The 26,086-nt window shown below is 37.6% G+C and overlaps 1 protein-coding gene across 10 annotated transcripts in view; it reads left to right on the top strand.

Moving 5' to 3' along the window:
* Positions 1-26,086, top strand: part of Enox2 (ecto-NOX disulfide-thiol exchanger 2) — a 293,814-nt gene that overhangs the window by 212,033 nt on the left and 55,695 nt on the right. For all 10 annotated transcript variants that reach the window (XR_007209419.1, XM_048336778.1, XM_048336775.1 and 7 more), the window contains 2 exons: positions 3,675-3,809; positions 21,243-21,398. Coding sequence is in view for 9 of the 10 variants with exons in the window: in XM_048336775.1 (XP_048192732.1) it covers positions 3,675-3,809; positions 21,243-21,398 (291 nt within the window). In the remaining variant the exon portion in view is untranslated. The remainder of the gene's footprint in view (positions 1-3,674; positions 3,810-21,242; positions 21,399-26,086) is intronic.

The raw sequence follows: 26,086 nt of genomic DNA on the forward strand, positions 1-26,086 counted from the left end.
TCTATGCAGGAAGCAAGACAATACTCAATTCTAAAAATAACAACCAAGAAACAGGGATGGAGTTATTGCTCAGAAATATCATTCCAGCCTAGTCCAAACTAATGAGTTAATAAGTGGATTAATCAATAAAAGTACCTAAGTATAAAATTAACCAAGGCAGTAAAAGGATACTACAATGAAAACCATAAATTGCTGAAGAAAGAAACTTTAAATGACATCAGGAGATTGAAAGATATCTTATGTTCCTGGATTGGAAGAATATCATGAAAATGGCTATACCATCAAAATACAACATTTCCCATCAAAATTCCAATATCTTTTTTTCCATCATGCACTCTCTGAGAGGAAATTATTGCTCTCCTTAATGATTTATTTAAAATAATTCTTTACTAGTGAAGGCTTCCCTACCACAGTTAATGTCCTCTTCCCTCAACCGAAACCCATACACCCAAACCCATTTTTGTAGTTTTCATTATTTTGCTGAGTTTCTATAACACTTTACTCATAGTTTTATTAGAGTGCTTCTTACAATAATTTACATTTAGGTTCTTTGTCTAGCCTGTCACTATATAACAAGGTCTATCCAAGCAGTAAATTAGTTGTGTTTATCTCTGTATGCTTAGTCATTAGCATAGTACCTGTTGTGTAGTGAGACTTGGTATTTTTTGTTTAAGAGGAAGAAGTAAGATGATAAGGAATAAAAATCTAATCCAAGCTAAAGTGTTGTGAGAACATATAGGAAGGAGTAATTAATTCCAGTGAAGTAGCTCCACAGATAAGGTGACTTTTTAGATGACTCTTGAAAACAAATAGGTTTTGACAAGTGGTGATGAGTATTAGAGGAAAGGAACGAAGAGCTGAAGGGCATTTAAAGCAGAACTTCTTAAGAGTTTCAGGACGACATTCACTGTGACAAAATGATGCTGTTAATTTATACATATTCCTTCGTGATACATGTAAACAAGCATTAGCAGGAACTGTACTTTTGAACATTTAACAGACATTCTGAATTTATATAAACTTTGAAAATAATAATTGGGAGTTATCCTTGTAAAAAACTGAAAATTCATCTCATTTCCCCCTCCACACACAGCCAAATTTAATGAACTAGTAAATTGTTTTGGTTTTTTTTTAATTTTTATTATCAAACTGATGTGCAGAAAGGTTACAGTTTCATATGTTAGGCACTGGATACATTTCTTGTACAGTTTGTTACCTTGTCCCTCATACCCCCCTCTGAACTAGTAAATTGTAATTCTCATTTTTTCATCTCAACATCCTCTTTTCAAAAGAATTCTTGTTTTTTTTTAAAGTTCCTAGTATTGCAAAACAAGTGAGTAGCCAGACTCACACATACACACACAGGTGTGCACACACATACCCACACATCAGAGGCCCCAGTGGGCCTAGTGCTGCTTCAGAACCTACTAGCTTGCTCTGGAACCTACTTGTTTGCTCTGGAAGTCATTCTCTAGGCACTAGTAAATCCCAGGGTATGAACTTGTAATCTCTCAAAATCCATTCTGGCTATATATCCTTGGAGATGTGTGTCCCCTAAGTGGGCATTGAAAGTCCAGGTAGACCTAATTATTATGTAAACTCTTCACCCAGAGGATTTTTTGTGCCATTTGTTTTTGGTGTTTTGTTTTGTTTTTTAAATATCTCTAGTTCTAAGGTATGCCTTCATAGGGACTATTACTGAAGAGGAAAGGGACCAGGCAAGGGGGATGGAAGATAAGAGGGGGTAATGACAGGTGAACATGATCAATATACATTAGGTACATTATGAAAATGTTACAATGAAACATTATTTGGTTCAATTAATATGCCATAATAAATTTTAAAAGTATGTCTTCAGCAGAGAGCACTGAAAATTAGGTATAAGGACTGGAGTTCCTGCAGATACTTAAATCACCAACTCTGAAATGTGCCTACTGAGTGCAATAAAGACCTTTTTAGCTTCATCATTTATTCTGTGCATGGAAAGGGTGCATGTGAGGGGGTTAGTTTATATAGGGAGACAAAGGCAGAACAGAAAAATAACAAAAACTAATTTTCAGAAATAATATCTTTGGATATTTCCTTGTTCTGACCAATCTGTGACAAAACATTACTTGTATAACAAACCAGTTAATGATCATACTTGATGTTGCCAAGTTAGAAGTGTGTGATGAACATTAGCAAGCTACTAGTAGAGCAGAGTTGCCTTTAGGAGTGTGAACAACTGAAGTACATACTGAAGGATAGAAGAAGAGCCATTGAAAGTTTTTTCTAGAGTTATCAGTAGGAAAGGGAAATTTCCCAAACTGAAAGTCCTTTTATTTAGCTGACTTATTGACTATATCTCTCCTAACTGTTCAAGAGGTACATGCATTTGCATATATAACCTACTGCAATATCATTATTTATGTCCTCGCTTCCTTATAACTTCCTTTTGTTCTTTAACATCTTAATAACTATCCATTTCTCAAGACATGTTCTATAGAAACGTGGCCTATTTTTACAAATCCTGCCTTTTCTCTGAAATATTTCCTACCTATTCAGGCTGCAGTAGCTCTTTATTCCTTAAACATTCATAACTGGGTCTCTGTAGCATTCTGGTATTTCATTGTTTCCTAATTATTTAATTGGAGCTAGTAAGCCATAGTGACTAAAATATATACCTCCCATGTGATCTTTGGGAATACATGTGATGTTTCAAAACTTCTCATCTACTAAATTAATATATAAATCCTCTCCACCTCATAATTTGGTCCTGAAAGTTAAAGGACAGTAATGCATGCGAACTGCTTTACCTGACATATGGCAAATGTGGTGATAGTAGTACTAATAGTAATAATCATTACCACCATCATCATATCTTCCACTACATTGTACAACCTTGGAAGGCAGTGGCATGTCTGCAATCTGCTTTTTTTCTTGGTGGTACTAGTGTTTGAACTCACGGTTTCATGATTGCTTAGCTTGGTCACTCATGGTTGGTGCTCTATTTCTTGAACCATACCTACCGTCTTGCTTCTTTGCTAGTTGTTTTGGAGATAGTCTATTGGACTTTTCTGCCCAGGCAGACTTTGAACTACTGGATATCGATTTCCTGAGGAGCTTACAGCTGTGAGCCTCTGGCACCCTGCTTCCAATCTTTTATTCCGCTGATTTTCCCAAAATACTAATAAAACTTAGAAATGTTATGTCTACTGATAGTATGATCAACTCTTCTCAATGAGAATGCCAGAAGATATGAAATTGCATCAGAAGTATAATATTCATATGTTGTTGCCAACTATAGAAGCCCTGGGATGTGTTTTCTTGGTTTGCGTGCATGAGTAGTTAAGCTAGAATGATCCAAAGTATGCTAGGACAGAAGAATAAGAAACTTCTTAATTGTCTGAAACTCCTGTGCTCTATATATTTGGTTAAAAAGCAGAGAGAAGAATTGAAAGGATGGAGGGAGGAAATGAAATGCACTAGAATATCATCTGGTAAACTGTTTTCAAAGTTCATTACTTCTCTCTTGAGCTGTATTGTTTTAATCGTTGTAGGAAACCATTGAGATTTTATCCATCCCTTGTCCATTGACCATCTCTGTGAAGAATTTACCAGAGTTTACAATGATAAGCGAATTAGGTACTAGAAACTTTACACAACAAATTTTTGGACCTGTGCTTTCTTTTCAGCTGATAATAGCAGAGCTCTGAATGTAGATTCCACTGCGATGGCGCTACCTATGTCTGATCCAACTGCATGGGCCACAGCAATGAATAATCTTGGAATGGCACCACTGGGAATTGCTGGACAACCAATTTTACCTGGTATGTTATTTTTAATCATCTCATAAGTGCTTCTTTTTTATTGACTATGTGGTAATAAATATAACAGTATGACACAACTTATTTTGAAGTTGACATTTACCGGATTCTGCCTAGAGTGTGCATTTTTGTAATATGAGCTTTATAGACTGGGTGGCTAACAGTTACTAGTACACTCATGATAGCACTTTGGGCAAGCTTTGGATGGATCTGATGCAGGCTAGGGTAAGTGAATGTTTAAATAGCTCATTGAAATAAAAGACAACAGAATTTTGGCAAGAGTTAAAAAGCTTGCTTAATTTGATAGATTTCTTAACAGAGACAAATAAACATGGGCATGGAAAGAGGACTGACATAGATATTCCCTAAATCGGAGATTCCCCCTGGAGAGGAAAGAAGATGGTAAGGGCACCAATCCAAAATCTATTTTTAACATTGAAGAACATTATTTACAACTATAAAAGCAAAGAAACCCATAAAGGAATGGGCCTTTTGGACTAACTCCATCATCACTAAAGATGAAGTCAGAAGAAAAAAAATCATAATATCTACAGGGTTTCATTTAGACACAAAAAAGCTTCCTGGCCAGTCAGAGCTAATTAACCATTACAATGGGTTTGTGAAAGCACTAAGGAATTGTCCTCTCAGGAAACCTAGGGTAGCTTTTTTTTAACAGTCTGAACATTAATCTCCTCAGATTTACTTCATTGTCATCCTGCTTAAAAGCGTGAAACCATGCCAGTCTAGAATCTTGTTACTCCAAGTGTGCTCTGCATAATCCAGGAATTATTTCCAATGCTGGGTCCCTGTTCTGACCTACGGAAACAGAAGCTGAATTTTCACAAAGTCCTCAGATGGTTCACAGTCACATCCATCTTGAGAAAGAGATCTAGAATGATGCCACTTTGTTGTGCCGTTTGTTCATATACTTCCTTAATCCTTCACCTGCCTTTCACCCATTGCACAATTCCAGTCTAGATTTTAAATCATTCTCGTTATGATGTGGTAGGTTGAGGCAACAGCAAGATTAATTATAAATTATGAAATATTATGAAGTGGTGCTGAATGTCAGGAAGCAAGCATAAATGTGGCCAAAAGATATGTAAAGACTAAATGGGTGAAGAAAAAAGCAGCCAAAATTGTACGTGTAGCAAAGGCAAAGAGCTGTTATATCATACTATAATTTACACCAGGGGCTGTAGTTGGCCAGACCACATTCTTCTCTGTTAGCCCAACATAACTGAAATGAACATCAGGGATTTTTTTGAAGTCTAGAATGAATGGCCTAAGCATGGAAATTGTTTTAAATGACTAGTGAGGCCAGTTGAGGGTTGGTGAACATTACTATAAGAGTTAGTACTGCAGAACGCTTAAGATCTCTGGGCTTAAATCTGCCTGGATTCTAAGAATGTTCCTTTCACCATTTGATCTTGGAAAGTTATATATCTCTTTGGAAGAGAAGTGATAGTGGGATTGGAAGTCGGAGCTCCTCAATTGCTAGGTAGACGTTGTACTGTTTTCGCCCAGTCTGCCCTAGACTGTGACTCTCCTATGTATGCTTCCTTCTTTCCATAGCTGGGATATTAGACACATGTGACCCTGACCAGATTTTCTTGTGCAGATTTAGTCTTTTGAACTTAATTTTATTTTGGGCCTAGGCTAGCCTGGAACCCTAATCCTCCGAATCTCAGCCTCCTGTATAGAGAGCTGGGATGACAAGTATATGCCACCCCACCCAGCTATGAATATAGATATCTCACAAATTTTACCTGAACTAACTCTCCATCTTTAACTAGATAGGATTATAAGCATAAGCCTCCAGCATCCAGCCATATATCATTTCTTTACATGCTGATACGGGGAGGTTGAACTCAAGACCTCATACTCTTGCTCAGCTTTTTTAAAAAATGACAATGAATTTTCAAAATTATCTTTAAGTAGTTGTACAAAGGAGTTGCCATTTCACAAAGCAGTTTGTTAGTACAACGCATCTTTATCGTTGTTAGCCCTTTCAACATTCTCACCCACCCCTCCCAACTCAAGCCTTCCTTTGCTTTTCTTAATTTTGTAGAATGTACAGTACCCATGTAGAATTTTATATGTTGTTAAAATTATGTAGGTTTAAGAGTATAGAAAATGTTTAAGAGGGCTGGGAATGTGGCTTAGTGGTAGAGTGCTCACCTAGAAAATGTTTAAGAGCCTATGGAGTGTTTATAAGAGTATAGGAAAGGTTAATAAGAGAGTGGGGAAAGGTTTATAGGAGAGTGGGAAATGCTTATAAAGCATATATATACATATATAATAAAATAAATATAACACTGCTACTTCACAGATTTGCACATATTACGAGGTCTCTAGAATGTAACTCCCACAATAGGTGAGGAATGCCTGCACACTGAATTGTTGACTACATTCTCCCCTCCTCCTATTTGAGTATGAATTTTTTAAAACATCTCCATTAAATAGTCTATTGATATGGAAAAGCATAAATACCAGTGCAAAAGTTATGCATAATCCCATTTCTCAAACAATAAATGTAATCATACATTGTATAGTTTGGTTTTTATTATCTTTAAGTAGTTGAATGAAAGAATTTCAATTGAGAATGTCCATTTATGAGGAGATTGCATCTTGATCAGTGCCAACCAATCTATCATAAACTTTACCCATCCCCCAAGTTACTTGGTTCCATTTTCACATATATACATTGAGTGCCTATGGCCTTGTCTGTGTTTTTTATATGTTTATATATTAGAACTATTTTACACATAGGAGAGAAAATATGTGCCCTTTGTCTCTCTGTCCTTCAGCTGTTTAGCCCACAGATGGCATTTTACCACTTGAGCCACACCTCCAGTTCCACAGCCATATATATATTTTTTTAATTTCTTTATTGTCAAAGAGAAGTACAGAGGTGTTACAGTTTCATACTTAAGGCAGTGAGCACACTTCTTATCCAACTTGTTACCTCCTCCCTTGTTTTTCCCCTCTGCCCCCTCCCCATTTCCCTTCCTCCCATGAGTTGTATAGTTGGTTTACACCATATAGTTTTGTAAGTATTACTGTTCCTTTGGTTTGTCTTTTTATCCTATGTGTCTTGATTTTGTTATTCCCTTTCCCTTCCCTAGTTCCAATCCACATATATACAATATCCAGGGTACTAAAATCAGTTATAGTGATATCAGGGGTAAAACCACAGGAAAGGAATACAAAAAAAGGCACGGTTTCACATGGCATGTTGCAAATGACAACAATGATATAACACTTGTTTCCATAATTTGAAGTTCATTTCACTTAGCATCATCTTATGTGTTCATATGGGCATAGCTATTGAGCTATTGTGATCTTCTGCTAGGGCTATCCTAGACATGTACTAATTATTCCCAGTGAGGGAAACCATAGAGTCCATGTTTCTTTGGGTCTGGCTCACTTCACTTAGTATGATTTTTTCCAAATCCTTCCATTTCCTTACCAATGGGGCAATGTCATTCTTTTTGACAGAGGCATAGAATTCCATTGTTTATACATACCACATTTTCTTGATCCTCTCCTTATTGAGGGACATCTGGGTTGGTTCCATATTTTAGAAATGACAAATTGTGCTGCGATGAACATAGTTGTGCTGGTGGCTTTAGTGTGGTCTTGCTTATAATCTTTTAGGTAGATGCCCAAAAGTGGGGCTGCTGGGTAGTATGGGAGCTCTATGTTTAGCCTTCTGAGGAAACTCCATACTGCTTTCCAGAGTGGTTGAACAAGTTTACATTCCCACCAACAATGTAGTAGGGTTCCATTTGGGCCACATCCCCTCCAGCATTTGTTATATTACTTTTCCTGATAATGCACATTCTTACTGGAGTGAGGTGGAATCTCAGTGTTGTTTTGATTTGCATTTCTTTTATGGCCAGTGATGTAGAGCACTTCTTCATGTGTCTCTTGGCCATTCTCATTTCCTCTTCAGAAAAGTCACTTTATGGGTCTTTAGCCCATTTGTTGAGGGGGCAGTTGCTCCTTTGAGGTTTTGTTTTGGAGGAATTTAATTTTTTTGAGTTCTATATATATTTTAGACATGAGGCCTTTGTTTGTTGTATGGCCAGTAAAGATCTTCTCCCAATCTGTGGGCTTTCTATTTATCTTGCAAGCTATGTCCTTTGCCATGCAAAAGCTCTGTAGTTTGATGCAATCCCATTTGTCCAACCCTTCTTTTATTTGTTGTGTTTCTGGGCCTTTATTAAGAAATTTTCAACCCCACAGCCTATATATATCTTCTGAGGCTCAATTTCTTCATCCATACAATTCGAACAAGAATATCTAACGCCTAAAATGATGACAATTAAATCATGATTAACACAATGCTTAGAACATAGTAGGAACTCAAAAATATTTAAAACTGTTAATTATGTAATGCATTTTAATAATTGCTAATGGTTAATCATGTTAAATGTAAATAATTATTTAACTGTTATTCTTTTTTCCTTTTATTTTTTATTCCTTCCCTCAGGCTTGAACTCAGGGAGGAGGCATTGTCCCGGAGCTTCTTTTGCTCAAGGCTAGTACTAGTTCTACTACTTGAGCCACAGCTCTACTTCTGGCTTTTTTAGTAGTTTATTGGATATAAGAGTCTCACAGACTTTCCTACCTGGGCTGGCTTCAAACTGCAATCCGCAGATCTCAGCCTCCTAAGTAACTAGAATTAAAGGCATGAGCTACCAGCAACCAGTTGTTATTATTTTCTAAAGAATATAATGCGAGATACCACCTCACCCCAGTTAGAATGGCCTATACTCTGAACTCAGGAAACAACAAATGCTGGAGGGGCTGTGGGGAAAGAGGAACCCTTCTCCATTGTTGGTGGGAGTGCAAATTAGTACAACCACTTTGGAGAACAGTATGGAGGTTTCTCAAAAAGCTCAATATAGACCTACCCTATGACCCAGCCATACCACTCCTAGGCATCTATCCTAAACAGCAAAATCCAAGATATCAAAAAGGCATTTGTACTTCCATGTTTATCACGGCACAATTCACAATAGCCAAAATATGGAAACAACCCAGATGCCCCTCCACAGATGAATGGATCCAAAAAATATGGTACTTATACACAATGGAATACTACATAGCGATTAGGAATGGTGAAATACTGTTATTCGCAGGGAAATGGTCAGAACTCGAACAAATAATGTTGAGTGAGACAAGCCTAGAACACAGAAAAAAAAGGGGCATGATCTCCCTGATATATGACTGTTAACAAAGGGAGACGGAGAGACAGTAGAGACCAAGTCTGTGAATACTGTTCTTGATACATTGTATATTGCATATATGTCAACCTGACCTAGACAAGGGATAGAAAAACAGGTCGTAAGATATCATAAGAAATGTACACACTGCCCTACTATGTAACTGCACCCTCTTTGCACAACACCTTGTAAAAAAATTTATGTCCAATTAATAAAAAAAATCTACAAAAAAAGAATATAATGCATTTTATATTTAGCGTTTCTTCATTAATTACAATAGAATTTAAACTAAAATGTTTCATGGTGTTGTATAGCTTGATGTAGTGTGGTTTTGAATCAAAACTGCAATATCTAAGGTGACTACACAATGATTTGGCTTAAGTACTCTGGATTTATGGCAGTCTGGAACACAAAGAAAAATGTTAATAGATGTAAAGCCTTAAAATGATGTCTGGCTCTTAGTAGTCCCTGAATTAACTCAGCTATTGTTATTGTTTCAAGTTCATGTATAACATATGTGATTTTTAATCTTGATTATTACCTTGACTGAATTGAGAGAAACCTCATTAAGCCCTCCTCTAAGTGTCTGGAGTACATTTCCAGAGAGGATTGGTATATGGAACAGAAACTGAGGGAGAATGACTGATCCTGAATGTAAATGACGCTATTTAATAGGTTAGAGGCCAGGACAAATTCAGTGGAAAAGGGAAGATCCAGCCAGCACATTGCACTTTCCATTTTTTTTGAGAGAGAGAGAGAGAGTATGCCTATTTCTATTCCTATTGCTGCTGGAATTGTCCAGAGTTGTCAGACTCAACAAGACTAACTAGGCCTCGGGAGATGAATAAGAGGTGGTTGACCTAATGGAGATAGTGTGTCATGGGATCCCCCCAAAAAACACCAAAAGAAATATTAAAGGCACTCATTAATACAGTCTGTGTATATAAATGCTATGGAGCTCTTTCTGTGCAGCAATATTTTTAACTATTTGAAGCTTCTAGAAAAGTACATGAACCACAAGAGCTCCAAGATCAGAGAAATAAGAAATCAATGGCGGGGCTGGGGATATGGCCTAGTGGCAAGAGAGCTTGCCTGGTATACATGAGGCCCTGGGTTCGATTCCCCAGCACCACATATACAGAAAACGGCCAGAAGTGGTGCTGTGGCTCAAGTGGCAGAGTGCTAGCCTTGAGCAAAAGGAAGCCAGGGACAGTGCTCAGGCCCTGAGTCCAAGGCCCAGGACTGGCCAAAAAAAAAAAAAAAAAAAGAAATCAATGGCCTTACTAGCTGAAATAAATAAATACACAATGATAGTAATAGTCATTTTATTTAAGAGACTTTCATGGAAACCATTAGGAAGGATCTGAGTGAGACTACTTATTTATTCATTCATACAAGAAATATTTACTGAGGCCTGCAAGGTACTTTTGAGAAGTCCTGGGGAGAAAGAAGTACACAAGAAGTACTTTTTTTTCTTTTCTTTTCTTTCTTTTTTTTCTTTTTTTTAGAAAATGGCAGAGGCTGTAGCTTGGTGGTACAGTATGAATGAGAAACCTGCTTTGAATCTCTGTAAACTGCCCCCCCCCAAACAGCAACAATAACATACTAGGTAATGTCTGTTTGTACCACACTGTGGAAAAGGTATATTTGGGATGCACAGTAAGCTGTAGGAAGTTTGAATTTTATTTCCTTGCTAAGAAAAGGTATCTGACAGCATTTGATCAAGTTTGATGGAGAAAAAGCTGGTAAAAACTGACAAAACTGTTACATGGGTGAAATGCAGAAGGAGTGGAGTTGTGATTTAATGTTTTCTTTGTGTTAAATAACAGTGAAACCACAGTCATCAGAATTCAGTGATACAGACCAATAGCCTTAAACCCTGGCTGATTTGTAATGATGGAAAGTCCACATACATACTAAGTATTATATACAGTATGTTTGCTAATGAAGTGAAAATTTAAAATAAAAATAGGGGAATCCAAATCAATTCTTTGTGTAAATGGATAACACAAGGAAACAACCAAAAACAAAAACATTTTTTATTTCATTCTTTTTTTACTTTTTTTCCAGTCCTAGGGCTTGGACTCAGGGCCTGAGCACTGTCCCTGGCTTCTTTTTTGCTCAAGGATAGCACTCTACCACTTGAGCTGCAATGCCCACTTCTGGCCTTTTCTATTTATGTGGTGCTGAGGAATCGAACCCAGGGCTTCATGCATGCTAGGCGAGCACTCTACCACTAAGCCATATTCCCAGCAACAAAAACATTTTTAAAAAACTAAAAAAATAGATTTCAAGTGTGGATGAAAAGGCCAAGGATGTGAAAGGGTGGGTGAAGGGAGCCACTGTGTATCTCTCAGCTCTTCTGAGGATGGAGAGATAAAAGTGTGAGTTACATATGGATGGTTTTGGAAGGAATAGAATCCAGTGAGTTCTGTTAGATGGCCTTCATGTTAGGAATGTGAGAGGAGGCCAGGTTACTTGTTGTCTTCCTGATATGAATGGAGATTTGAGCAGGAACAAGGTCTGTATGCATTTGATGGACATGTAACAGGGAACCAATGAGGGAAAGTTTTTTTATGTGCTCTTACGATCCATTTTGTTTTACTCTTTCATATAAACATGTATTCATTTGGTAACAAACAGTACAAGAAATGTATCCAGTGCCTAACTTATGAAACTGTAACCTTTCTGTACATCAGTTTGACAATAAAAATTTTAATAAAAAAGAAAATAAAGGGCAATGATGGCTCACACCTGTAATCCTAGCTACTTAAGAGACTAAAATTTAAGCATTAGGGTCCAAAGCTAGCGTAGGAAGGAAAGTCCATGAGAATTTTGTCAGCTCCTCAGAAAGCTGAGCTCTGAGAATCAAAGTTCAAAGCCAGTCCAGAAGGAAAGTCGATGAAATACTTATTTCCAATTAACCAACAAAAAGCCAAAGGTAGAGCTGTGGCTCAAGTGGTTGAGCACCAGCCTTAACCAAAAAAAACTTAGGGACAGCTCCCAGGCCCGTGATTCAAGCCCCAGGTCTGGTACAACAAATAAACAAACAAATAAATAATCCAAACAGGTAGGTCTCAATCCTTGCCCTCAGTTTCAGTGGCAACAAAATAAATCCCACTACCTACAACATGGCAAGAGTCAAAACTAGAAGCCTCCACAAGTCTATCATTTTAGCCAGAGTTACTGTTAGGTAAATAGAGGTGGCCTGGGAAAGTTCACAGAAGAATATCTGAGCTAAATGTGTGGGCATATGTTGGAGTGGTAAGAAATAAAGGGTTGGGTTAAGTGTATGGGCTGAGGAAACCGATTAGAAGGTGTAAAAGAGGAGACAGTATGGTAGTAATGGTAATCTGCTGAATTGAATTAGATCACTTCATTCTTCAAAGAATTTGAAGCGAGTTATAACAAAGAAAGATTATCATGTAAGGAGAATACCATAAATACAATAAATCAGTATCTGGGAAATTATTAATGAGAATAGAAGGCAGGTAGAGAGGTAAATTAACATTTAGATGTGTAGTTTAAAATCACACCCTATTTTTAAAGTTGGAAAACACCTGTGACCAGGCAACTAAAGTGAAAAAAGAAGGAAGGCGCTTATTAGTTATATGATTTGCTATTCCATGAAGAAAAATATACACCAGTTCTTGAGGAAAGAGAAACTTTCTTGGCCCTTAATTTTGTGCATATGTGATAGCCTAATTCTGAAAGAAAGTTTTCTGAGAGCTTCATGTACAGGGATTGTCAGTAAGAAAAATAGTTGATAAATGTCCAAACATTGGTGTATAGCCTCAGTCAATATTCCTTTCCCTACTCTACTGAAAAATGTACAAATTTAAAATATAATGAATTTGTCATAAAACTAAATTTGCTTGGCTGGAAGGCCCGCCCTTTGGGTTGGGTTTTTTTTTAACTGTATTTTTTTGTCTTTTCTTTTGTGGTACTGGGGATTGAACCCAGGATGTTGCACTTGCTAGGCAAGCAAGTGCTTTGCCACTGAGCTACATCCCAGCCCTATTCTGAGATTATAAGCTTCCCTTATTTTTTTTGTTTTAAAAAGTTCTGTTTCATGTATTACACAAACAATATATTGTTTACTTTCTTTGTTATTTTCCACTCACACAGCTTTTATTGGCAAATGAAAAGATTGCCAACTGTTACTATATTCATCTCTAAAATCCAAAAATCAAGAACCATGAATGTAGCAGGAAATGGCATCATTAATGTTCCTCCATGGAAGTGGCACTGTGGCTCAAAGTGGTAGAGCACTAGCTTAGCTTAAGAGCTCAGGGACAGCACCCAGGCCCAGAATCAAAAGTGTCCACAAACAGATCTGGATGAAGGTTGAGGGCTTAATTTGTAAACTACTAAATGTTCTCATAAGGACACAGTATAAATGAATAGAAAGGAGTAGGGCAAAGAAGGGCTAGAAAGATAGCTAATTTTAAAGCCTTGGACTATAGACATGATGTACCATATGTGGAAATGTGGGATGACAAGTTGAAGGGACTCTAAACTGAAATGCTACATAACCTACCCAAACTCAATTTGTTGCTTTGTTTTCCATTTTACATGATCCAGGCCTTCCTAAGTCCGCTTTCCAAATGGGCCGAAACAAATACTCAGATAATCTTTTGGGGAAGCAGGAAAGGTAGAAATAGTATTTCAGAGTCATTGTGGAAAACATTGGAAATGTGTGCTTACAAGAGGGATATGTTTAAGATCATTTTGCAGCTCAACCAGGCTATATTCAGAGGTCTCTCTCCAATTTGACTGCCAGAGGAGTCTTTCAAAGGATCTATGTAGAGACGAAACAGGCAGGATTGTAATGGGTTAATCTTTCTCAATACCCAGGCATAATGCTTAATTTTGCAGTAGGAACACTAAGGAAATAACAATGTTTCAGAAGTGTGTAGCTGAATCAGAATCATAATGTTCTATAAAATACTTTAATTGTGCATATGTAATTAGCTTCTATTTGGAACACTTATTTTAGAATAATCTATGAATGAATTTAAGTGGTGTTACTGTGAGTACAAACTACCTCCTAGGACTCAAAATTTCTTGGGAACATCTAAATGATTAGCTAAGAAGCCAGGTATGTTGGCACATGCCAGTAATGCAGCTCAGCAGGGTATGCTATGTAGCCTGGTACTCTATCACTTAAGCCATACCTCCACTTCTGGCTTTGTGCTAGTTAATTGGAAATGAGAATGTCATGAACTTTTCTGTTCAGGCTGCCTTCAAACTAATGATCCTCAGAGTTCAGCATCCTGAAAAGCTAGGCTAACAGATGTGATCTACCAGCTCAGCTTTCCATATCTATTTCCATATAAAAATTATTTGAAAAATTAGCAAGCTAAAACACAATCAGCTTATTACACTTCAAGGGTTTCTGAATACGGAATTTGGTAGCACTCAGATGGGCAGCTCCTGCCACATATATATAAACTTGGATACCTCAGTGGCAACTTAGCCTGGAGGACCCAAGACTTCATTTGTATTCCTTGATTTAAAAAAAGACTGGATTCAGTCAGCTAGATCCCTTCCTTTCTTTTTACTCCCAGACCCTCTCTACAGAGTCTATTCAGCATGGGAGTTACATGTTTTATATAATAAATCAAAGCTCCCATCACATACATTATCAGAGGCAAAAAGTACTTGGACTTGAAAAAGGACATAGCATCCTCCCTATCATGTTCTATTGGTCAAAGCAATTCTAGAGCCCATGTAGATTTAAAGTGAAGATTATCAAATAATTTAAAGAGGAGATTAATAAATTTTTCTCAACTGTAAGTGACAACACGAGAAAGCATTTGTTGCTCAGATGCCATAATTATTAAACATTCCATTTAAAACAGTTATCATACTACATTGAGAGTCAAACCACAGTTAAGAAAATTAGATCAGCTAGAATTGACTCTTAGTTCAGCCTTTTATTGGCTGTGTAAACTTGAACAACTAACTAAACCCATCTGGGCTCCAGATTCCTTAACTATGAAATGAATGCTCACAACAGTATTTAAGTCACAGATCTACTGGAATAAGATCATATAAAATGCACAGTGCCTAGCTACTCTGCAAGCATTTAATAAATGTTCATGGTACTGATAATGGTTCACAATTTGGACAACATTTTAACTGTTTGGACAACATTTTAACTGCTGCTATTTCCAAATTACAATATGAGGCCAAGAATTTTGTCTTACTCATTCCTTCAACCCCAATACATGGCACAAGACCATTGGCATTGAAGTACTGAGTGGATGGAAACTTGCATAACAGGTAGCAGCACAGAAATTGTATAACATTTTAAAGTAGTGAAGGGAAAAGGAACATCAAAATGGTGAGACAAAGGGTAAAAGACGAACCAATGCAATAGCAATACTTACAAGACAATATGTGGTTAACCAACTGTAAAACTCGGGGCAGGAGTTGGAGAGGAGGGAATGCAGGAGAAAAAAGTGAGGGAGGAGGTAACAAGTTTGACAAGAAATGTACTCACACCGCATGTATGTAACTGTAACCCCTCTGTATATCACCTTGGCAATAAAAATAAAATAAACTATTAAAAAAAAGAAATGACATTTGCCTCTACTGCAACCCTTCGGCTTACATGTAAACAGAAGATAGAGGATAATTTGCTAGGTAGCAGGAAAATGTGAGGCTATGTGGAAATATTATTGGAAATTACATGGTAAAGCTATAATCCTGAGGAACAAGCTAGCTCAACTAAAACATGACATTTGAACCATTTACAACAATACAGGATTTTGAGAAGCACATGCATCACAGACAGCATACAAACCAATACCTGAGCAATGGCCACAGCAATAGTCATGATGGTTATGGGGAAAGGAAACTGAACAAAAGAAATGAAGCTAGAATTAATTTATAAATGTACAAGTAAATACACATGGGTTCTTATGCAAGTGTATACAAATGTATTACCAAAGTATCTTATTTGCAAGGAAGAATTCAAACTGTAATTCCTGCAAAAAAACTAACTCATGATCCAACAAAATGAATATCATGAAGCTGGTACTTAAAAGTGGGAAAGAAAGGAACAGGGTAGAAGAATGAAGAGAGGAAAAGAGGCCAGGTGCTTGTGCCTCATCTGTAATCCTAGTTACTCAGCAGGCTCAGATCTGAGGGTCCCAGTTCAAACCCAGCCCAGGCAGAAAAGTCTTATTGCCAATTAACCACTCAAAAACAGGAAGTAGAGCTGTGGCTCAAAGTGTTAGAGCACTAATCTTGAGCAGAAGAGCTCAGGGACAGCACCCAGGCACTGAGTTCAAGCCCCACAACCAACAAACAAGAAAGAGAGGAAGAATGGACCATGCAGTCATAATATTCAATTCAGACTCTATGAAATTAAGAAAATTGAGGGGAAAGGTTGGATTAGAAGGGATATCAGAAAATAATAAAAGAATTGACATAGACCAAGATATACTGTATTAATAAACTAATTTGTTGAATGCTAACTCCTTTGTACAACTACTTAAAAATAATAAAATATATAATAAAAAATTTAAAAGACTGCATCAGGTGCTGGTGGCTCATGCCTATAATCCTAGCTGCTCAAGAGGCTGAGATCTGAGGACTCTATCTCCAATTAAGTGGTAGAGTGCTAGCCTTGAGCAAAAAAGAAAAACAAACAAACAGGGAAGCACTCAGATCCTAAGTTAAAGCCACAGGACTGGCACAAAAAGAAATAATAATTAAATAAGTAAAATTTTAAAATATAAGAATGGAGGGGGTAAATGAGAAGAAAGCCCGCCCCCCCAAAGTATCTATGGTGAAAAGAACTTTCAGGAAATAACATAGTCTTTTCCACAACTCTTTTATATAATTTCAAATCTCCTCTAGAAGTGTGAATTATTAATATAAGTGACTTGTATTTGTTTGCAGTACTCTAGTCAGGCCAGAGGCCGGGAAAGGGGCAAGAATTTCTCTTGTGCCCTATTTCTAGCTTATTTGACGTTGGACTTTGATTTTTCAGATCCTTCCATAGTTAAGTAAGGCCCATGGTTTGAAATGTTTTTTTTTTCTCCTTTGTTAGCACTGGAAATCCAGGTCCGTTTTGAATCTTACTGATTAAAAATAAATAAAAGAAATAATCAATGTGATTGGAGCCTTTGAAATATATACAACCTGCCATCTAGCAAGCTTTTCAGAGGAGTGTAACCAATAGAATTCTTGGCGTAATGAACCAAAGGAAGAAGAGTTTATCTACTGTGTCTTTAACCATATGCTATGAATAGATTTTCTTTTAAATGAATTTATAAAATATTAATGTAATCATACCAAACTACAGAGTGGCAATTGCATCAGTCAGGAGTTATATTTATCCTATATATTTGGTTTTTGTTTGTCTCCATTTATTAGTAGATGGTACATGGAGACAGGCATTTCCTTCTCAGTGGAAGTGGCAGAACTTGTTTAATGAAGTGATGTTTCTGTAAGCTGTGGTAAGGTAGAGTTGTGAGTGACAGAGCTATATGAATAGCAATGAGGAGGCAAGCCGAACAATAAAAGGAAGACAAACATTTCAATAAGAGGGGAAAATAAACGGGGTTGTTTAGTTGGCAGACAATCTTAATTCTGATCTTTTCCTTAGAAAAATTATGTTTGTAAAATGGGTGAGATAATGTTCTTAATTTCTCCAAAATCTTTTGCACACACACACACACACACAATCACATGTTGCAAAGACTGAAATGGCACTGTGAACCAGAATGCTTTTGTTCTGCAGCATAGAAAGATATTTCTTTATGACACAAAGGAAACCTAGTCACTCCCCTCACCCCCTGCCTTGAGCTTGACTCATAGGAGGCTTGTCACAAATGTTTGTAGAATGTGATTGGGAGTGTCTGAATCAGTGAATTCATCAGTGTGTGTTTGTACATTCTGAATGGGAAGAAACTTGCCTATCATGATGAGCATGCCACAGGTTTTCTTATCTGCTCTATCCTCTCATCAGTTGAGCTGAATGTCATTATTTATCCCAACTTTATCAAAAAAGAAATACAGGGGGCTGGGAATATGGCCTAGTGGCAAGAGTGCTTGCCTCGTATACATGAAGCCCTGGGTTCGATTCCCCAGCACCACATATATAGAAAATGGCTGAAGCGGCACTGTCAAGTGGTAGAGTGCTAGCCTTGAGCAAAAAGAAGACAGGGACAGTGCTCAGACCCTGAGTTCAAGGCCCAGGACTGGCAAAAAAAAAAAAGAAGAAGAAAGAAAGAAATACAAGCACAGCAATATTAAAGAAACTTTACTCAATGTCACATAATAAGAGCCAAGTAGAAAGTAGAGATAATGTAAGCCACCAGAGGAAAGGTCATGTTTTGGCATCTCAAGATAAAAGGCATGTAAGAGGAAGAAGGATGCCTTACCTTGCTTGGGCTGGCTTTCCAATGGGGAGATGCCCAAGTGCCACCTGCTTATCTATCTATGACCCAGGCACAGGACTCTTACTGAACATATTAAACCTAAATTTCTGCCTCTATGGGCACCACAAACTCTTCCTGATCTTTAGTTCTACCTCCTCTAATATTTTAGAGCACCAGCAAGGAACTTTAAAGTTGCCTTGAGGGTATCTTTACAGGCATTTCCCCTCAAACCTGTGTGGTAAGCATGGTGAAGTCTTCGGGAGTAGAACCTGCCACAGCTAATGTAACACCTCCTTTGTTACAAGAGCATATTATTTAAAACTTTCTTTTTATAGTATACTGTGTTGGATTCTACAGTAAGAACAGGTAGAGGTAGAGAAGGTAGGAAAAATGAAGTAAAGTTTACTCCTTTCTCTCAAAGAATTTCTATTTTTATATAGAATCAAAATGAGGCAGTGAAATCAGTATTACCATTAAGCTAGATAAAATGAGTCCCCTGCCTAGGGCCCATGCTTCAGTGGGGTTCCGTGCTTTAGAATAAGCCTATCTCTATATTTTCTAAGCACCCTGTAGTGCTGAGCACTGGCCAAACAGGCAGTGTCATTGGATTGGAGATACAGAATCTAGGGAAAGTCTTGCCTGCTTTTGGACCACAAGATGTACCTTTCTTAGAATTTCTTAAGGAGCTGCAGGCATGGGTTGGTGGTAGAGCTCTCCAGAAAGAATGACATTGCCCCATTTGTAAGGAAATGGAAAGACTTGGAAAAAATTATGTTAAGCATAGTGAGCCAGACCCAAAGAAACATAGGTTGCATGGTTTCAATTAGAATGTGCCTATAAATCTACAAGTAACTCAAAGGATAGTAAAAGACAAAAAAATAAACTTGGACGTCATAAATAAAACAGGACTCTAAACATTCACACGGTGAGACCAAAAGAGGATATTCTTAGGAAAGGATCACAAGGGCTCAATAGCTATGTGCAAATGATCATATAAAATGATGCTATCAAAATGAACTTCAAGAAGTGGAAACAGGAGATTTTTTTATTTTACTTTTTGTGGCTCCTTCTTTTCTTTTTCTACTTCTTCCTTTTTGTTGCCGTATTTGATTTCTGTACCTTTTGTCTTGTATATAAGTTTATCTGATTTGGAGAAGGGAAAGGGAAGCACAGAAATGGTTAGACAAAGGGTGGATCAATTCAGCAGTGATGTTCACTAGACATTATGTTTGAAATGAACTAGACATCTCGGGGGGGAAAGGGGATTCGGGAGGGAAAGAACTGGAAGAAAATGAGGGAGCGGGAAATACTGTTCAAAAGAAATGTACTCGATGCCTAACTTATGTAACTGTAAACCCCGTGTATATCACTTTTACAATTAAAAAGTTATTAAGTCCCTCTCTAGTGTCCTAATCTGATCAGGGATTGCAGCGTTATCTGAGTGACAAGTCCCAACCTCAGATCAGATCCTTATGACCCCCAGTTCCCATTTATCCTCTTTGAGACATTCTCCAATCCACTCCCAAACACATAGAATCAACTGGATTCTCCAAGAAGCTTTAGGACTCATGCCTGTGGAATCTTCCCAAAGTCTTACTTCCAGAGGAATAGCTTGGCAAGCAAATCACTCCAGCTGGCTGAAGCGCTATTTCTTTCGTGATATCACATGCAGTGTGCCACCAAAATGCTGTTGATGCTGATTTGGAGTGAATCCATTTGTATGCATAGATGAGCCTCCCCCCAATTTGTTTGAGTACCTTTACACTTCCTAGAAGAGTCCCTGAATGAAACAAGTCAATATAAAATAAAATGAAATTCCATAGCAACAGGTGTTGAAGAGTTTTTAAATGCCAATTAAGAATGAAACAGAGGGGCTGGGGATATGGCCTAGTGGCAAGAGTGCCTGCCTCGTATACATGAGGCCCTGGGTTCGATTCCCCAGCACCACATATACAGAAAATGGCCAGAAGTGGCGCTGCGGCTCAAGTGGCAGAGTGCTAGCCTTGAGCAAAAAGAAGCCAGGGACAGTATTCAGGCCCTGAGTCCAAGCCCCAGGACTGGCCAAAAAAAAAAAAAAAAAATGAAACAGAATTATCTACAAAGGCTTCTTCAAGGAAAGTGAGATTTAAGTTAGGTCTTGAAATGTGGGAGAATTCAGTAAGCCTCTACTGATTCTAGGCAGGAAAAGCAACATGAACAAAGTTACAGAGTAGTTATTTATTAAGCTTTTTTGTACTGTGCACTGTGCTAAGCACAGAACATTTATCATTTTATTTACTCCTCACAGCTCCCTATAAGGGTAATAGATATGAAGCCTGTTTCATACCTGAGAAAATGGAAGTTCATATTGCGAGGCACATGATAGAATGTGAACCCATGTCTGCCTCATTACCACAACTGCGGCAGTCTTATTCTGCTCTTAACACCATGCTGTATTGTAAAGACAGAACGTGTACAGGGGAAAGCAAGAAACCTTGTCAGAATGGAGACAGAGATGTGTGTTAGAAACTCATGGAGATAAAAATCACTTAACCAAGCACAATCAAGTTATGAAAGACACCGAATAACAAAATGAAATGTAGAGACTTAAATAGGCCCCAGTCAAACAAAACAACAGCACTAACTTGAAAAGAAAATACCTAACCATAATATAATATTTAAGACTTGGGAACACTAAGCTTCATGGTTTTTAAAAAAATACTTTGCCTCTTTCTTAGAAAGATCTTTGATTTGAAGCTTGTATGATAATATTTTGCTTCCACTTGACCTTGCCTGGTATCATATATTGTTCTTTCCTTTTTCAGACTTTGATCCTGCCCTTGGAATGATGACTGGAATTCCACCAATAACTCCAATGATGCCTGGTTTGGGAATAGTACCTCCACCAATTCCACCAGATATGCCAGTAGTGAAGGAGATCATACACTGCAAAAGCTGTACACTCTTCCCTCCCAACCCAAGTACTATTTTGCTTTTTCCCACATAAGTCACAATGTTTTGGTATAAAAGAAAGTCTTCTTTTTAAAAAGGATACCCCCAAGGGCTTCACCTCAAAAAAGCAAAGCTTCTTCTCACTGAGCAATAGATTTTTATGTTCTGGTGGCGGTACAAGTGAGTAATATATTTGTAATAGTGTCTGGTAAGGAATTTGAGTGTATTAGTACAGGATGTTTGTGACAAAAGTTGCTCAACACTATCATTTGTAATCTTCCTTTTTCATAACTGGCCACCATGCTGGTGATGACAGAGATCTGGTGGGGACTGAGGTCATATAAAGCACATGAGAAAATACATTTGATGCTAAGCACCCTCTGTAGGAACCAACTAGTCATATATCACTCCAAGTACTCTTACTCAGCATACCCTCAGCAATATATAGAAAAGTGCAATTAGACTTATTGGAAAGGTCAAAAGGAATGTTGAGAGACTAAGCTAAACTACTGGTAGCCATTCAGTCATTACAGTTCATGTGCAAAATGATCTAGGGATCTGTCTTCTTACTAAATTATAAGCTTTTCCTTCGAATCACTTTCAAATACCTGTAAAGATTGAATGTCCATGTTTCAGTTAAAATATGCTAGCAATATAACTAACTCAAACTTTTTCCAGATCCACTTGAGATTTTCTATATTTCAAATGATCAAAAGCTACTCATGAACATGATCCAAAGCTCATTGTTGCTTTTTGCATAGTCAACACTGATTGGTCAGATCCTCTAAGCCATTTTCCTAGTTAAAAATGAGCTGCATGCCTTCTTTGTGAAATGGATTTTACATCCCTGCAGTTCATTAGGAAACCAAGCAGACCAGCATCTGCTCAGCATACTGTTTCCAGAAAAGAATGTGCATATCAGGAGAAAAGTTAGAGAATAGAGAAAAATATTTCCATTGTAGCCTTTATTTAACCTCTCAAATGCCATTTCTGGATTTGTGGTTAATGTGTGAAGTTAACAAGTAGTACTGTTACATTTTTGTCCCTTACTCCAAGTGTTATTTCCTTTCTTCCAGTGCATTGCTTTTGGATTAGGGAAAGATGTACATCTCCAGCAGTACATTTTTTCATGTCAAAAGCCATGAATTTAGGCATTACCAATTTAGAAACTTTCTGTTTATGAAAAGGTAAAATCGTACTGATTTAATCCTTCATCTATTTCATAGTCAACCTGTACTTGGCTTTCATTGCTAAGTCTAAGCTAACAGGATGGCTGCTAACTTGTACCGTCCAGGTTGGTGGAAATAGACGACTCTTGGGATATTCAATTTCCAGATTTCCAAAGCGTAGCACAGACACCTCGTTTATAACTGTGATACATAGATACATTAATAAGCAGATTTTGAATGCATGTCAAAATACATGGCCAAAAGAGGTCATAAGTCCATAGACTACAATATAGTTAAAGAAATATGCTGAAATCCCTCAAATATGTTTGTGTTGTTCTCTGCTTCTACTTGCAGGCATGCCTTCTCAGTTTGGAATTGGAATGGCCACAGAGTAACAGGAAAACATCGTACCCTCTCAGCTCAGTTCTTTAGTTCTTCATCTTTTTAATAAGAATGCTGACAGAGCAATTAGTGCCAGTAAATGGGTGGCTTCTGGGAAGGAACTGGCTTTGGAATTGAATTAAAAAATAATACTCCTGACAAAGCTTTAAAAAGACTAATGTCCTATTTGGTTTTTAGAACTGCATTGTGTTACAAGGGGGCTCAGATTAATTGGATGGAGAAATCCCTAACTGAGGCATCTCCCTTAGTTCTTTGCTAAAGCATGAAAAAAGTGCCACATTCATGAATAGTGCTCAGACTTCTCTTTGTGAAGGTGAGATAGGAAGGGCAGAGTAAGACAAATAGAACAGGGTGTTAGTGGCTAAATCCTTCCTTTCCCCCAGACAGCAACAATGCCTAGTAAGGCCAAGTCTCTGCCATATTCTCTTGTACTTGACTCTGATGTTCCTCTCAGCAATAAGGTCCTATGATTCAGAGGCTCTTACACTCTTTATTCTCCATCCAGTCTGCTCCTCTTGTTGCTTCATTAGAATCTGTCTTTGTTATCAATTGATTCCCCTCTCTCCCACCTGACATTGGCATTTAAACACATATATACAGAACCATAAAATTGTCCAGGAGCTCTTTTTGCTCACAAATTCATAGTCCATCTCCTGACCTCTAAAAGCCTTTTATGGCTGTACTTCATGTGATTGTCCCCAACCTATCATTTCTACTTGCATATACCTGCCATTTAGTTGGGTTCAAGTACTTCCTGACCTTATTCTTTACACCACCCTCCAGCCTAACTCCAAGTGTACCCTCTTCTGGAATATTTATGCTTGTAAGATACTGAAATTAATTCTATGATGAATCATTTAATACATTTTCATGCAAATAGCAGATGCTAAATCACATGAATGCATTTTTAGTCCTTATATTACCATATCACTCTGCTATATTTACTACTAAACCCCTTTATCTTTTTTTTTCTGCTGGTTCTGGGGCTTGAACTCAGCACTTGGGCTTTGTTCCTGAGCCTCTCTGTGCTAGCCCTCTACCACTTGAGCCATAGCATCACTTTCAGCTTTTCCTGACTAGTTATTGGAGATAAGTCTCACTAGCGCCAAACCATGATCCTCAGATCTCAGCCTCCTGAGTAGCTAGGATTACAGGTGTGAGCCACTTGCACCAGGCTCCCTTTATCGTTTTTTGAAACTAAGTCATTTGAAAGAGTAAGAATGACTGATTATACAAATCAAGAAGAAAGAAAACAAAATACACATCTGGAGAATCCAAAAATTTCAAACTTCATAAAAGAAACATTTTCATTTCTGTACACTAATTTTCACAGAAGACTATGTCCTTATTTCTAGTTCTTTTCCTCTTCTATCTTAAATATCCTTCTTTGATGATTTTTCTCCTTTGTCTCTACCAACTTGTCCTTTATTTAAGAATACTAATAATCTTGATCTAATAATGCTTAATCCAGTGGTCAATTTCCAATTCTATTTCAAATGTGTCGATGACACAGCTGAACATTCTTTACTTCTGGTTATAATTCCTCCACTTAGCTTCCAGGACTCTATGTGGGTTTTCCTTTCAACCCACGGGTTGTTCCTTTCCAGTCTCCTTTTGATAATCTCCTGCTCTCCCTGACTTCTTATATTAGAGTCTCAGCTCAGTTCTTAGACCTCTATACCTTTGATAATCTCATCCATTCTCATAGCTTAGAAGCTATATCTAATGATAGCCATAACCTCTGTGATCTAGATTAAGCAAAAAATGGACCATACTGTAGTGAATCAGACCAGTACCAGTCTCCTAAAGATAAATAGTAAATGAATACCTCTTTGTCTTGGAAGCAGCATCCTCTAATTCCCAGGTTTTGAGGTATGGCAAAAGGAAGCTTTATTTTTTCATAGACTGGCTATCAGAGATTTAGTGAATTCCCAATTAGCATTTAACTATGGTGAGAGAAGAGGCCAGCAGCATCTTTCCATGAAGTTAATTTTGTCATAATTTCTCTCTTTAGCTACTACATCTCCTGTATGGAGAGGTTACATGTTGAGTTAGTTGGAAATAATAGTGAATGGGGAATAAGTGATGGAATATCATATATATGTATATATATGTGTGTGTATATATATATATATGCGCATATGGGAAAATGCCAGAAGCTAGAAAAGGGTTTTTTTTTCCTGTTCTGACATACAAAAATAGGTGGACCTCATTTTGGCTCTCAGGGCTGATTTTATAAAGAGAATTAGAGAAATTGGTAAATTGAGTATTAATAAGAATTTCCCAGCCTTCTGATGACTTCCAGTCAGTTTAGATTGCATTAAAATGCATCTAACCCCTGCTGATTTTCTAGGGGGCTTCAGCCATAGACTGCCTAATAAATGAGCTCAGAGACTTTGCACTGTACTAATTCTAGGAAACCAGCTGAGTAACCGTGATGCGTCTGAAAAACAAGATGCAAGTGATTTATAGGTCCTCTGTGCTGCTCCTTCCCTCCCTTCTCAAAGAGCAGCAATGTCTCTGATCCTAATAGTGATTGTCCCAATACAGTTCCTCAGAATGGAAGTAATTAGAATTGCTGGAAGCTATTCCTTTTTCATTACCACAGATTAGTTATTCCTCTTTTTGGGGTATGGAAGTTTGAATTCAGGGTTTTGTACTTGCTGGCCAGGTACTCTGTACCACTTCCCCAGCTCTTTTTGCTTTTATTTTTTTTTTCAAATATGTTGCCCACTTGTGCTTCCTGCATTGGTAGGATGACAGATGCACACCACCACACACAGCTTTCATCACTTGAGATAGAGTCCTGTGAGAATTTGCCTAGATTAGCCTTGAAACTAAAGCTTCCCAATTTCCACTTCCTGGATAGCTAGGCTTACAAACATGAGCCAACGCACCCAGCTATACTCCCAGTTACCTTGAGTCTTTCAAGGTAAAGTTTTCTTGTTTACCATCCTGAATGGTGATTGAGGTACTCACTACAGGAGTAAGCACATTACCTGACAAATAGATGGAAGTTGAAATTTACTCTCCTGTGAGTTTATCATTGCTGTGCCCTGATAACTGTATCTATAGAATTAGAAAATCAGGTACAGACAAGAAAGTGCATTGAGCAATTAATTAAGGGATGGATACTGTCCATTAAG

This window comes from Perognathus longimembris, chromosome 28 (genome assembly GCF_023159225.1).
Source record: "Perognathus longimembris pacificus isolate PPM17 chromosome 28, ASM2315922v1, whole genome shotgun sequence".
NCBI classification, from domain to species: Eukaryota; Metazoa; Chordata; class Mammalia; order Rodentia; family Heteromyidae; genus Perognathus; species Perognathus longimembris.